Here is a 14,737-nt window from a genome sequence, read left to right as displayed (position 1 = left end):
TCAGCCCCCTGCCACACATTCAATATAATCTATTACAGTGTTCTTCATTCCTGATTCTAGGCAAATACAGGGGTCCGGGGCTTTGCCAGCCCAGCTCTAACACACCTGAATCATATAATCCAGGGTTAAATTAATAATTGATTAGTTGCAACAGGTGTGAGTGATGAGCTAGAAAAAACCCTGCACACCCAGTGGATCCCCAGGGCCAGGTTTGAGTACACTGACCTACTATAACCCATCTGTGGTAAAATGGGAGTATACAGGTTTTCCCTGCACTGCCCGTGTACACATTCAGAAGGATTATATGTCATGGATCTATGACTCAAAAGCAACAAGAGCAAAAACATCTGCTTCCCAGACAACACAACTCCTTCAGATATTCAGGGATATTTAGCAGGATGCAATGTTCAGAAAGTTGCAGATAGAAATATGATCTATAGAGTGAACACAATTCTTTATTCTACATTACAGAAAAGCATGTCGCTTCTGCACAATACATTTCTACATGAACGTTCTGTGATATTTCACTCTCATGAACAAGCCCCAAGTGTCTCACCTTGAGCTGATGCATACTTTATATTAACTAGTTGGTCATATCGATTGCAAAGGGGTCCAAAGAAATGGGTCAAATAAGGGACACTGTTGCATAAACATCAGTGTGCATCTCTCAAATGCCGGTCCCAGTTGTGTTACTTTATACATCCCATCCACTGACTAGAGACAGACAGACAACTGCCCTGGCTAGTAGAGCCACTGACTCTAGGCAGACAACCTCCCTGGCTAGTAGTTGCTGTTGACCAAGCTGGGTGGAGTAATCCATAACAAATAATTTGCTTACGCAGTGATGAGACAATAAATCAAACTTGACATCATCAACCATATGATCTTTGAAAGGTCTAGAGTCCAAAACAGATACAACAGTAACAAGCACATGAAGATGGAAATAACAAAAGGGGTAACAGGGTAAAACATTATTATTTTAATAATAGGGATCCAATTTGTACTCAGACTTTTAATGAAATCTGCCAAGAGTCTCATTTCCAAGGAGTGACTGTTTCACTGTCTCTGTGCTGAAATAACAGTGCAACAGGAAGTCACAGGGGGAAGGTTTGAGGTGTTACACAACTCGGCGCACTTCGAAAAACCTCTTCAGGTAGTAGATCTGTCCCAGAGTCATGGCCACCAGAACCAGGGCTTCGAAGAACGACCAGAGAACCACCCTGCTGTTCGTGTTGTCATTGACTGGATGGAAAGAAAACAAAACAACGACTAATAAGTTCAAGACTGGCTGTCAGCACTAAACACTGCAGTACACACAACAATTAAGTTAACAGGTTCTTAACTACAGTCTATTCTGACACCATTTTATTTCATGTGCGGCGTGTGTGTAACTCACTGGCTCTGTGTATCCTTTCCCGGACCTCCATGTACTCCTGTTCATGCTTGACGGCCGTCATGGCAACCGCCAGCTCGTTGATCATCTCCTCCAGCTTGTTCTGGTGAGCTGGAACAGAACACACAACCAATCAATTAGGATCATTGTAGAATCCACAACATTCTAGTGAAAATTACATGCATATTAGAGTAAAAAATAAAGACAACTTCCAAACAAAGTTGTGCTTTATCATATAAAACACTCTACAATACATTACTAGTTCTAGGTCTTAGATGTCTCAAATCATGCACACAACATATTCCTGCATCTATAAATTGTGAGGGGTTATTCCAGGCAACATATACTAATGTAACTAAGTGGTGATTTGTGAACATTAGATTGCACTGGAAAACTCATTCAACTTAGGTTAGAGGAAACCGAATGCATTTCGGCAAACATAGTTCCAGGCGAGGCGAGAACCCTACCATCCCAACTCTCTCCACAAGGGTGAAGCGAAAGCCAGTCAAACCCAGTCAAAAGGATGAAGAGAAAGAGACAACAATAGGACCATATAGAAAAGAGGAATAGTATGTGAAAACAGAAATGTGATCATCCGTTATAGCAATTGGCAAATATGAATAGAGCTTAAAAGTAGATTTCGCGATATGATGTAGATTCAGAAAAAGTAAACAGCATAGTAGGTAAATCTCCGCAACAACTAAGAGCATTGAAGCGCAAAGCTCAACTTCTCTGCTGTTTTGGTGCTCTGGCTACCACACTTTCACCAGCAGGAAGTGAACCTGTGAACATGCGCAGATACTGTGTGTGACCATGTGAAAACAAAGTCATACATCTCGCTCATCTCAATATCTGCAGTGCTGCTCATGGCAGCGTCATTTCACTGAGTCTGCCTTTCATTCACACACACAACTAAAGCCTACCTTCCGTCTCCATGTCCTGTCCCTTCGGTGCCTCTCCGATGTCGATGGTGAACATGACGATCTTGGGTGTCATGGTGGACATCTTGTTGCTGAAGCAGAACTTGTAGGTCCCATCCATGTGAGCTGCCACGGAGTACTTTCCACTGGACTCTCGATCTCCTTTGTAGATCTGCTTGCCATCAGGTCCTGTTATCTACATAGTAGACAATATCATACACATATTAGCCAATATGTTGAAACATAGTTGTGGTGTGCTAGACAAAAAAATGTGTCTGGACCGTTGTTGCAACATATTTCATTCAGTGGTTGGTGGATTGGGGCAGTCTGCACCACACTTGTGAAATCCCTTAAAAATATGGATCTTATTAGCATGACTACAATTCTCAACTATATGGTGGTGAATACATCATGTGGTGGAGCAGTACCTATAGTCAGCTGTCAAACAAATGTGGATGACCTGTTTCTCAAGTTATGTGACACTGACAGCTGTTAGGAATGGCAGCGAGTAGTTAGCTAACTTAAAACTTCCTGTATCACTAATCGGGACAGATAAGTCAAATCAAGAGGCGAACTGGCTAGTTAGTTAGCTACCAACTAAGCTAAAATAATTGATCTTAACCAGCAGTGGGTTAACTTTAAACTACAAAGAACATAAATTAAACTATACAAAATGGCATGCATGTCGGCTTATGACTAGCAATTAAGCTAACTGGCTAGCTACAATAGCCATCTCGCTAGCCACGCCCCACCACCTTTGCAAGTCAAACCAAATCAATCAAAAGCACAAATACCATCTCACCTCAACGTCAATGTCCAAAAAGCCCCCCTCAGCAACTTCAAACATTAGGCCCATCTTGGTTCCCGAGTTAACCCGCTCATGGAAGCACTCATCTGCATGAGCGTCTATACTAACGAAGTAGCCGGACGCTGTGGCAGACATGAACCAAAGAAGAACAACGATCTCTGAAGCAGTGAACATGCTTAGATTTTAGCTAGCGTTACGTGACAATTGTAGATTCTCTGTGTACCAGCGATTTCAAATATCCCCTAAAATTGCACATGTATCGCAGCAGGAGGCTCAGAACAAGCACAAATTATTGAGGATATTTTGTAAACTTCCTAGCTAGCTTCGGCGAGATTGCCACGTAAGGATTTAAACGGGAAAAAGCGAGGGTCAAACTTAGTCAGGACTATGCGATTGAAAAAATAATAATAAAAGTGTCGCATGTCTGGTGACGTTTCAACAATCGACTCGCTCTCTGAAGTCTCCGGGCTGAGGCCTATGGACTTTTTGTTGTTGTAAAAAATTCCAATCGAAACATTTTCCCGTTTTGAGCGGAGTCTGGACCTTATGAGGCATTTTTGCTGGGAGTAGACTGCCGAAGAAAAGCACAATAGTTGGAAAAGCCAGCGCGAGGAAACAAGGATTGAAAAAAATGACATCTCGGAGGTAAGGACTGATCATGGAAAGCAATCTGATGGAAACTAGGTAGCCAACTAACTAGCCTGTCGGCTAACATTAGCCTAGAACTGTTTACATTTTCAAGATAATCCCATTGATGAATAATGTATGTGATCGTCAGTTAACGACCTAAAACAAGTCGTATTTGACAAGGATGTGCCTTGTCGGTGTTTTGGAGCCAGCAACATTACGGCAACTAGTATGTGGTAACGTTAGCTAGTTAACTAGGTTCTTTATTGGGCAATGGGCATCCGTGAAATTGAAGCCCACAATGCAGTTAGCTTGTGAATAGCTCACACAGAATTCAAAGGTATCTGCCTATAACATTTTTGGAGACGTGTTTAGTTATCAATTATAAATATGAATGCTTAGCTAACAATTGCAAACAAGAAAATCTAGCAACCATTGGGGGACCTAGCTGTCAGTTCCAGCTGAGAAGCCAAGGGGGTTCAATGCATCTGGTTCAGTTTGGACGACAGGCTTGTATGCTCTTTGGAAAGATACCAACCTCAATATACTCAGTAAATGGATACAGACTTCAATTGTTCAATGTCAATCACTGTACACGTGATTTTCTGATTAAATCAGGATTCTGATAATTCTCACATCATCCTTTAGTCGTACATCATTGATTTTGACCCTTCCCCACATCAATATATTCTTTATCCTGATTTGCATTGTTGTGCCCATGACATCTGAGTACAAGTTATACAGCTGTACTATTGAGAGCATCTTGTCTGGCTGCATCTCTGCTTGGTATGGCAATAGCCCCGCCCTCAATCGCTTGGCGCTACAGAGGTTGGCGCGGACAGCAAGGGAACCTCACTGGGGCTGAGCTCCCTTCTTCTGTGGGGTTTATCGGCGGATGGCATCCAACGTTATGGTACATTACCGCCACCTACTGTACTGGAGTGTGGGCCAGAGACAGGGAGAACTAAATCCTACCTGCCAGCCCTGTTGCTCTTAAAAAAATAAATAATAATATTTGAGACTATATCTAATGATGTTCTACTCAATATTCTCTAAACTAATTTCCTGTATCCCCTTCTCCCTCATACTAGATCTGACTCTTTCCCTCAGATACTGCCCACACTGTAGCAATACATGCTCCACGGTCTTCCTGGCAATAATCACACTTTCCTGTTGGGTGCTTTCCTATCACATTTAAGGTCTTATTCAACTGGCTGTGTCCCACCCTTAATCTTGTAATAATAGCATCCTCTCTTTTGTTCCTTTCTGCCGACCTCCCCGACTTTCCTCTGTACTTGAAATAAATGCCTGCTCTTAGTATCTCTACTCCACTGCTCATTGCCATCTCTGCACCATCACTGTCCATATCAGGCTTTTTGTCTATGCCTTGCTCATTGAAACTACAACAAACGTCTAAGTGCTTGGTTAGCCAGTACATCAACTGCCTCGTTCCCCTCCACCCCCACATGGGCAGGGACCCAAGTAAATATTATCTGGAGACCCATCTGTCTAATCCTGCCATAGGTTTGTGGCTGAGTTCCCTCCCATCCAGGACTTCTATATCAGGCAGTGTGAAAGGAAGGCTGGAAAATTGTTAGACGCCAACAACCCAAGCCATAGACTGTTCTTTCTGCTTCCGCGCGGGACCGGTGCATCAAGTCTGACACCAACAGGCTCCTGAACAGCTTCTATCCCCATGTCATAAGACTGCTAAATAGCTAACAAAATTGCTACATGGACTATCCAGGTTGAACTTCTGTATTTTATTATAGTATTTTTTGTTGTAGTTGCATTGTCTCTATGCACACTCACAGGGCCCTACACACACCAATACTCCAACACACCATTCGGAAACTATTCAGACCCCTTGACTTTCCACATTGATGAGAAATAAGGTTAATGTAACAATCTACACAATACTCCATAGTTTTTCAAATTTATACAAATAAAAACTGATACAGTATTTACATAAGTATTCAGACCTTTTACTCAGTACTTTGTTGAAACACCTTTGGTAGCGATTACAGCCTCAAGTCTTCTTGGGTATGACACTACAAGCTTGGCACACCTGTATTTGGGGAGTTTCTCTCATTCTCTGCAGATCCTCTCAAGCTCTGTCAGGTTGGATGGGGAGCGTCGCTGTACAGTTATTTTCAGGTCTCTCCAGAGATGTTCAAGACTTGCCCCGAAGCCACTCCTGCGTTGTCTTGGCTGTGTGCTTAGGGTCATTGTCCTGTTTGAAGGTGAACCTTCGCCCCAGTGAGATCCTGAGTGCTCTGGAGCAGGTGTTCACCTGGGATCTCTCTGTACTGGCCTGACTGGTGGAGTGCTGCAGATATAGTTGTTCTTCTGGAAGGTTCTCCCATCTCCGCAGAGGAACTCTGGAGCTCTGTCAGAGTAGACATCGGGTTCTTGGTCACCTCCCTGACCAAGCCCCTTCTCTCCCGATTGCTCAGTTTGACCAGGCGGCCGGCTCTAGGCAGAGTGTTGGTGGTTCCAAACTTCTCCATTCTTAAATGGAAGGCCACTGTGTTCTTGGGGACCTTCAATGCTACAGAAAGTTTTGGGTACCCTTTCCCAGATCTGTGCCTCGACACAATCCTATCTTGGCGCTCTACAGACAATTCCTTCAACCCCATGGCTTGGTTTTTGCTCTGACATGCACTGTCAACTGTAGGACCTTATATAGACAGGTGTGTGTGTGCCTTTCCAAATCATGTACAATCAATTGAATTGAACACAGGTGGAGTCTAATCAAGTTGTACAAACATCTCAAGGATGATCAATGGAAACGGGATGTACCTGAGCTACATTTTGAGTCTCATAGCAAAGGGTCTGAGTACTTATGTAAATATGTTTTTGTTTTTAATACATTTACAAACATTTCTAAAAATCAGTTTTTGCGTTTGTCATTTTGGGGTATTGTGTGTAGATTGATGAGCAATTTTTAAATTCATTTTGGAATAAGGCTGTAACGTAACGTGGTGAAAGGGAAGGTGTCTGAATTCTTTCCGAATGCACTGTACAAACACTCAATTTTCTCACACACATAATATGCACATACATTTATACTGGCTCTACACACACTCACATATAATCATCATATATACGCATCTGCTACTGTGTTTATCATATATCCTGATGCCTATTTACCTTACCGTCCAGTCTCCCTGCACATTGTAAATATGGTACTGGAACTGACCCTGTATTCTATGCTTGCTTACTTTATCATGTTCATCTTATTATTACAAAATACAAATTGTGTGTGTTTTTGTTCTACCTTGTTCTCCAAATGCACTTAGCTAGCTAGTTGACCTGTGATGATGATGATGATGTGGTGGTGTTTAGGTGGTTCCACCCCAATATCACAGGGGTGGAGGCTGAGAACCTGCTGTTAACCCGGGGGGTCGACGGGAGCTTCCTGGCCCGACCCAGCAAGAGCAACCCTGGAGACTTCACCCTCTCTGTCAGGTGAGTTATTGTAGCACCAGATCATCAGACACAGGCGCTACCGTAGGCTGGGTTGAAATTTTAGGAATAAATATCTATGAGGCCTATTTAGTTTAGTCAGGCTGACAGCATACAAGAAAACACTTTCCCAATTTATACTCTACCATTTCCCTTTATTATAATTGATTAGGCCAACTGAAGATAATGGCCTGGGTACCAGACTGTTTCAGCTTTAGATGAGGGGTGTGTTTTAATATTTCCTTTTTCTCTCAATCCTGGCAGGCGTAACGGAGCAGTCACCCACATTAAGATCCAGAACACAGGGGATTACTATGACCTGTACGGGGGGGAGAAGTTCGCCACCCTGGCTGAGCTGGTTCAGTACTACATGGAGCACCACGGCCAACTCAAGGAGAAGAATGGCGACGTCATCGAGCTCAAATACCCCCTCAACTGTGCTGACCCCACCTCTGAGAGGTGAGCTCTGACACTGAAACAACACGGTGTTTGTCTCTGCTTGTCTGTGTGTGTGTACCTCTCTAGCCTGAGTGTCAGTCTGTCTCTGCTTTAGCCACCAATCCAGTGGATTTGATGGCTATGTCAGTAGAGTTCTATAAACTGTGTGTGTGTCCCAGGTGGTTCCATGGTCACCTGTCAGGCCGGGAGGCTGAGAAGCTGCTGACAGAGAAGGGAAAGAACGGTAGTTTCCTGGTCAGAGAGAGCCAGAGCCACCCTGGAGACTTCGTTCTGTCCGTCCGCACCGGAGACGACAAGACGGACAGCAGCGACAACAAGCCCAAGGTGACACATGTCATGATCCGCTGCCAGGTAAAGGATTATTACCTTTTTTTTGTCCTTTTTTTCCCACTCCTCCCTCCCTCGAGCTAAAGATGTGGCTTATGACCACAGATACACTACATGATATTTAAAATAGTCAAAGAGCCTCTCGCATATCTCTGTGGGTGAAGTGACGGTCCACATTGTATGTGTTTCTCAGAATGACCTAAAGTATGACGTTGGTGGAGGAGAGAAGTTTGACTCTCTGACAGACCTGGTGGAGCACTATAAGAAGAACCCCATGGTGGAGACACTGGGCACGGTGCTGCAACTCAAACAGGTCGCTCTTCAGCCTGCTGTCTCTCTCTTGTCAGCAAGCTACATATCATTCCCCTGATCTTGATCATTTATGCCCTTTTTTGTCTTTCAGAAGCTTTAATAATCCATAGATTTCTTGTTTCTAAACTTGTATGCGTCTTTCCCCAGCCCCTGAACACCACGCGTATCAATGCAGCAGAGATAGAGAGCAGAGTGAGAGAGCTCAGTAAACTGGCCGAGGCCACGGACAAGGTCAAACAGGGCTTCTGGGAAGAGTTTGAGGTGAGAGACGCGCCATTGCGTTTCAAAATAAGTATTTAATGTAGTGTTGTTCTTATGTCAGGAAAAGTTTTTTATACCGTTGTACATCCTCAAGCTACATTCTCACATGTCGTCTGTCTCCCGATAACCTAGCCACGCTCCACATCTGAATTATTGAAATAGATTAAAGCAATACGTTGAGGATACATTTTTAAAGGGATACTTTGGGATTTTGACAATGATGCCCTTTATATACTTCCACAGAGTCAGATGAACTCATGGTTACAATTTTTATGTCTCTGTGTGCAGCTTGAAGGAAGTTGCTACCTAGCGCAATTGCTAACTAGCATTAGCGCAATGACTGGAGTTCTATGGGTATCTGCTAGCAGATAGCATGCTAGCAGATACCCATAGACTTTTAACAAGTATCCCTTTTCCTTTGTCCCGCCCAGACGTTGCAGCAGCAGGAGTGTAAGCTTCTCTACAGCCGTAAGGAGGGGCAGAGAGCTGAAAACAAGAACAAGAACCGATACAAGAACATCCTGCCCTGTGAGAAAACACACACATCCTGCCCTATCAAATATCACGACTGACTGACCACCCTGTTGTTGCAGTATGCAGAGCCTGGATATTAGTATGATTTTAATCATGACTCTTCTCTCTGTCTCTCTTTCCCTCTCTAGTTGATCACACTCGTGTGGTGCTGAATGATGGGGATGGATCTGAGGCTGGCTCGGACTATATTAATGCCAATCTCATCATGGTAGTAACTGACATCATGGTAAACTCACTTCATTCTCAGGACACACACACCTGTCAGACACACAATATGGTATCGAAATGACCTCACGGTAAACTCCACACACTTAGGTTCAGCTCTATTTCAAGCACAATCTGCAATTTCCTGTATGTGACGGCTCTACAAAATACAAATGAATACGCAAGCTTACTGTTTGTCTTTTCATTCATTGAGTGTGTGACGTGGACTGCTAAGACAATCGCTGTATGTTACTTTGCACTTAAGTCTGCTTTCCTCTACACACTACTACATCCAGCGCCTGTCTCTGTGGAACTGTGTTCTTTCTCTCTAGCCGGAGTTGGAGTGGAAGTGTAACAGCACCAAGCTGAAGAAGTCGTACATCGCCACGCAGGGCTGTCTACAGAACACCATCAGTGACTTCTGGAGGATGGTCTTCCAGGAGAACTCCCGGGTCATCGTCATGACTACCAAGGAGGTGGAGAGGGGAAAGGTAACTGGCTGACTTGCTGTCGTGGTTCTCCATTTCAAGCATCTCTGAAAACCAGGAGAGCTTCTACATAGGTTTCAGTGTGAACTGCTGCTGTGGCTTTGGGGCAGAAGTATGCACGTCAATTGAGATACTTTGTCTCCCCACAGAGTAAGTGTGTGAAGTACTGGCCAGACATGTCATCTCTGAAGGAGTATGGAATCATGCGCGTCCGCAACGTTAAAGAGACGTCTGCTCACGACTACATCCTACGAGAACTCAAACTGTCCAAGGTTGGACAGGTAAGAGGGACTTTTTTTTGGAAGTGTGTCCTTAGCTGTGTGTGTGAGCATGCATGCTACTTCAAAATGTGTGTGTGTGTTTCAGGGTAACACAGAGCGGACAGTGTGGCAGTACCATTTCAGAGCGTGGCCGGACCATGGTGTCCCTACAGACCCCGGGGGTGTTCTGGACTTCCTAGAGGAGGTCAACCTCAAACAGGAGAGCATTCTAGAGGCTGGGCCCATAGTGGTGCACTGCAGGTACACACACACACACACACACACACACACACACACACACACACACACACACACACACACACACACACACACACACGTACACCAACAGTTATGTGTACTGTTGCTCTCTAATTCCCTCTCTCTCTCCAGTGCTGGTATCGGACGGACAGGAACGTTCATAGTGATTGACATACTCATTGACGTCATCAGGGAAAAAGGTGATTGCAAATACTTCATCTATTTGTGTTACATGAGATGGTTTCCATGAAGAAAGCTTCTGCCTTGTTCAGATCCCAAGGGTGTCTGTGTCTACAGTCTAACCTCTTCTGTCTCTGTAGGAGTGGACTGTGACATAGACGTTCCTAGTCTAACCTCTTCTCTCTGTAGGAGTGGACTGTGACATAGACGTTCCTAGTCTAACCTCTTCTCTCTGTAGGAGTGGACTGTGACATAGACGTTCCTAGTCTACCTCTTCTCTCTGTAGGAGTGGACTGTGACATAGACGTTCCTAGTCTAACCTCTTCTCTCTGTAGGAGTGGACTGTGACATAGACGTTCCTAGTCTACCTCTTCTCTCTGTAGGAGTGGACTGTGACATAGACGTTCCTAGTCTAACCTCTTCTCTCTGTAGGAGTGGACTGTGACATAGACGTTCCTAGTCTAACCTCTTCTCTCTGTAGGAGTGGACTGTGACATAGACGTTCCTAGTCTAACCTCTTCTCTCTGTAGGAGTGGACTGTGACATAGACGTTCCTAGTCTACCTCTTCTCTCTGTAGGAGTGGACTGTGACATAGACGTTCCTAGTCTAACCTCTTCTCTCTGTAGGAGTGGACTGTGACATAGACGTTCCTAGTCTAATCTCTTTTCTCTGTAGGAGTGGACTGTGACATAGACGTTCCTAGTCTAACCTCTTCTCTCTGTAGGAGTGGACTGTGACATAGACGTTCCTAGTCTAACCTCTTCTCTCTGTAGGAGTGGACTGTGACATAGACGTTCCTAAGAGCATCCAGATGGTTCGTTCCCAGCGGTCTGGGATGGTTCAGACTGAGGCCCAGTACAGGTTCATCTACATGGCTGTCCAGCACTACATAGAGACACTGCAGAGACGCATAGAGGAGGAACAGGTGCGTGTGTGTCCCCCGCGTGTGTGTACCCCGCGTGTGTGTCCCCCGTGTGTGCGTGAAAGTCTTTCTCTAACATCCTTCCGCCTCTCTCTAACAGAAGAGTAAGATAAAGGGGAGGGAGTACACCAACATTAAGTATTCTCTGTCTGACCTGACTGGTGGAGACCAGCTGCAGAGTCCTCTGCCTCCCTGCACCCCCAGCCCCACCTGTGCAGAGTGAGTACCTACCAACTAGCAGCTACTACACAGAGTATAAAACAAGAACACCTGCTCTTTCCATGACATAGACTGACCAGATGAATCCAGTTGAAAGCTATGATCCCTTATTGATGTCACTTGTTAAATATTTAGGTGGCTTTGAACGTGATATGGCAGTAGGTGTCAGGCGCACCAGTTTGTGTCAAGAACTGCAACGCTGCTGGGCTTTTCACACTCAACAGTTTCCCGTATGTATCAAGAATGGTCTACCATGGCCTCCCGGGTGGCGCAGTGGTCTAAGGCACTGCATCGTAGTGCTAGCTGTGCCACCAGAGATTCTGGGTTCGAGTCCAGGCTCAGTCGCAGCCGGCCGCGACCGGGAGACCCATGGGGCGGCGCACAATTGGCCCAGCGTCGTTAGGGAGGGTTTGTCTCATCGCGTACTAGCGTTACCTGTTGCGGGCCGGGCGCAGTGCACGCTGACCAGGTTGCTAGGTGTACGGTGTTTCCTCCGACACATTGGTGCGGCTGGCTTTCGGGTAGGATGTGCATTGTGTCAAGAAGCAGTGCGGCTTGGTTGTGTTTCGGAGGACGCATGGCTCTCGACCTTCGCCTCTCCCGAGTGTACGGGAGTTGCAGCGATGAGACAAGACTGTAACTACTACCAATTGGATACCAAGAAATTAGGGAGAAAAAAGGGGTAAAAAGAATGGTCCACCAGCCAAAGGACATCCAGCCAACTTGACACAACTGTGAGAAGCATTGTAGTCACCATGGGCCAGCATCCCTGTGGAACGCTTTCCACACCTTGTAGAGTTCATGCCCCAACAAATTTGGCTGTTCTGAAGGCAAAATATGAATATTAGGAAGTTGTTCCTAATTTTTGGTATACTCTGTGTATAATCAAACTAGCACTCAGCTAGTCAGTTTCAGTTGAGAAATACCTTGGCTGATGTGTTTCTCTCGGGGGGGGGGTGTGTGTAGAATGAGGGAGGACTGCTCCAGAGTGTATGAGAACGTCGGTCTGATGCAACAGCAGAAGAGCTACAGATGAGATTGCCCTTTGACCCCAATGCTGTCCCAGTCCTAGGTAACTACAGGAACTATGTCTTGAGTTCATGTTGTGGCTGGATCTTTTGGAACTAACTGTAATTATTTTTAAAATATTGTTTTTGTGATTTGTAAATGACCTGACATCTCTCTCCCTTTGCCTCTCTCAGGAATTACATTTTTTTGCCAGCCGCACCTGAACGCCTGAGACGTGATCACAATTACTACAATGAAAAGAAGAAAATGTAAAATTACGAAAAACTAAAATCTCAGAGAGGTCTACGAGAGAACCGAGATTAACGGAGGGGTTTTTGTTCCCTCTCTTTTTCTCATCCCCCTCTCTCTCTAGGAACAGTGGCTGTCTCGTCCCCTTATAAACCACTGTGAATATCTGGAGAGCCCTAACGAGCTTAATGACCGAACTTAATAACAAGCCTAAACCCCTAAACTAAAGCTCAGCCTGAGTTTAAACCTGTCTCAGACCAGACCCAGGCTGAGTCTAGCAGCATTCTGCTCACCAGAGGGAGAACAACCTAGCTAACCTGTTCTGTTTGTCTTTGTTCCACTCTCTCTCTCCCTTTTTTGCCATGAATTATTGTCTTTTTTCTTATTAACCAAAGGAAAGAAACACGTAGCTAGTTTGTTTTGGGAGCTAGTGAGATGAGTGAGCCCTTCTCATAGTTGAGAAAAAAGGTCTGTGCCAAAAACCAAAAATGGTTTAATCCAACGTCTCAGCCAATCAGTGGTTTCCCTCTGCCCGGCTAAACCATTTTTTGAGAAAAAAGGGATATTTCCAGTGATAATGTTAAGTGTCATGTTTTCTGTTACTGAAGGAAGAATTCTGGGTTTTGTAGTCTCTAACTTCCCAGTGGATTACTATTCAGTATGTTGGGGAGGATATTGGTTTTGCCTTTTAAAGACATTTTATTATTTTTATGTTTTTTTTATTTCATGTTTTTGTTGACATGTTTTTTGTTGTTGCCACACTATGTAATACTGTCTCCCTTAATTACCATTCCTCACACCGATGTCCTTAACGCAGCATTCCCATAGCAAAGTAATGGCTACAGCCCACGCCTTGTACCCTGGGGGGAGATGTTGGCTAGAACTCTGTTTCCCTGGGTGCCTTGTGGTCCCACTAAGCACTAATGTGGGGTCTGAGGGTAGTTGGTAGTTTCTGGAGGTTTGGTGGGGTAGCCTTGCCCCATACTTTATGTAAGTCCTGTTTTGACAACAAACGTTAGAGTTGTCTACAGCACAGACAGTAGGGGACGAGGCAATAGGTTGGGTGCTTCCTCCCAGGCTCTTCTGTGTCAAAGTTACTATGGAAACTGTTTCTGGGGTAACTTGTTCTTTATTCCAGTCCGCAGCAGGCATCGCCACTGAAGCGTGGCTGCCCCCCCCAAAAAGTTTTACATTTTTTTTATTTTCTAAACAAACATCATAATGATACTATTACATTTTGTGCTTCTTCTGTTCTTTTTAAAGATGAATGCCTGTTGTGTACTTTTGAAGCACCACATGAACTTAATTTTCTGTTTCGAGAAGCTACCGCACATTTGTTATCTCTGGCAATTTTAGTGTTCATTGTTGTGGTTGTCATGGAAACTACAGACCCACTGTTGGTTGGCTGAATTTGGTCAAGGACACACACAGTTGGAGTCATTTGCAAATTCCTTTGTTCTACATTGGTGTTACACAGTTTAATGTGCAGTTTTCAGTCTCTCCGTTTATTATTTTGCTAGGTGCATCACACTTAACCACATTACTTTCTCAGTCTGTTGTCCATATGGAAATAAGTGCTACAGTATTCTAGAAAGGGTTGTTTCCAGGTTGATACAATCATTTAATATGTGTTTTGTATGTACTTTATCATGGTAACAATCTAACATATAACGTTAGCTTTTTTCACCAACACACTCCTTCCATTCTACACATGATTACTGGTTAAAGCCCTTTGTCTTTGTTTGGCATTGCACCTTATTCCCAATGTAATGCTATGCACACGTTTTGTCCAGAGCCTTATGAGGACAGAAGTATTAACCTATATAGGGAATAGGGTGC

At 44.4% G+C, this 14,737-nt stretch overlaps 2 protein-coding genes across 3 annotated transcripts; one reads left to right on the top strand and one right to left on the bottom strand.

The window, feature by feature from the left end:
- Window positions 1-435: 435 nt before the first annotated feature.
- On the bottom strand, window positions 436-3,583 carry LOC139537263 (transmembrane emp24 domain-containing protein 2-like). The gene is made up of 4 exons (XM_071338385.1): window positions 3,116-3,583; window positions 2,317-2,509; window positions 1,397-1,504; window positions 436-1,242 (listed from the first exon to the last, which is right to left on the bottom strand). The coding sequence occupies exons 1-4, from the start codon at window positions 3,293-3,295 to the stop codon at window positions 1,118-1,120; spliced, it is 606 nt and encodes a 201-aa protein (XP_071194486.1). The 5' UTR covers window positions 3,296-3,583; the 3' UTR covers window positions 436-1,117.
- ptpn11a (protein tyrosine phosphatase non-receptor type 11a) lies at window positions 3,559-12,980 on the top strand. Of its 2 annotated transcripts, XM_071338365.1 has the most exons (16): window positions 3,559-3,766; window positions 7,097-7,219; window positions 7,481-7,675; window positions 7,834-8,026; window positions 8,196-8,315; window positions 8,462-8,575; window positions 9,007-9,103; window positions 9,238-9,335; window positions 9,646-9,804; window positions 9,951-10,082; window positions 10,168-10,322; window positions 10,452-10,519; window positions 11,274-11,425; window positions 11,523-11,641; window positions 12,608-12,713; window positions 12,844-12,980. In XM_071338365.1, the coding sequence occupies exons 1-15, from the start codon at window positions 3,753-3,755 to the stop codon at window positions 12,675-12,677; spliced, it is 1,809 nt and encodes a 602-aa protein (XP_071194466.1). In that variant the 5' UTR covers window positions 3,559-3,752; the 3' UTR covers window positions 12,678-12,713; window positions 12,844-12,980. The 2 variants fall into 2 exon arrangements, with proteins under 2 accessions (XP_071194466.1, XP_071194476.1); XM_071338375.1 differs by lacking the exons at window positions 11,274-11,425; window positions 11,523-11,641; window positions 12,608-12,713; window positions 12,844-12,980 and adding an exon at window positions 10,640-10,730.
- Window positions 12,981-14,737: the final 1,757 nt, after the last annotated feature.

The sequence above is a fragment of the Salvelinus alpinus genome, chromosome 1 (assembly GCF_045679555.1).
Source record: "Salvelinus alpinus chromosome 1, SLU_Salpinus.1, whole genome shotgun sequence".
NCBI classification, from domain to species: Eukaryota; Metazoa; Chordata; class Actinopteri; order Salmoniformes; family Salmonidae; genus Salvelinus; species Salvelinus alpinus.
This window is presented reverse-complemented; position numbering and strand designations above follow the sequence as displayed.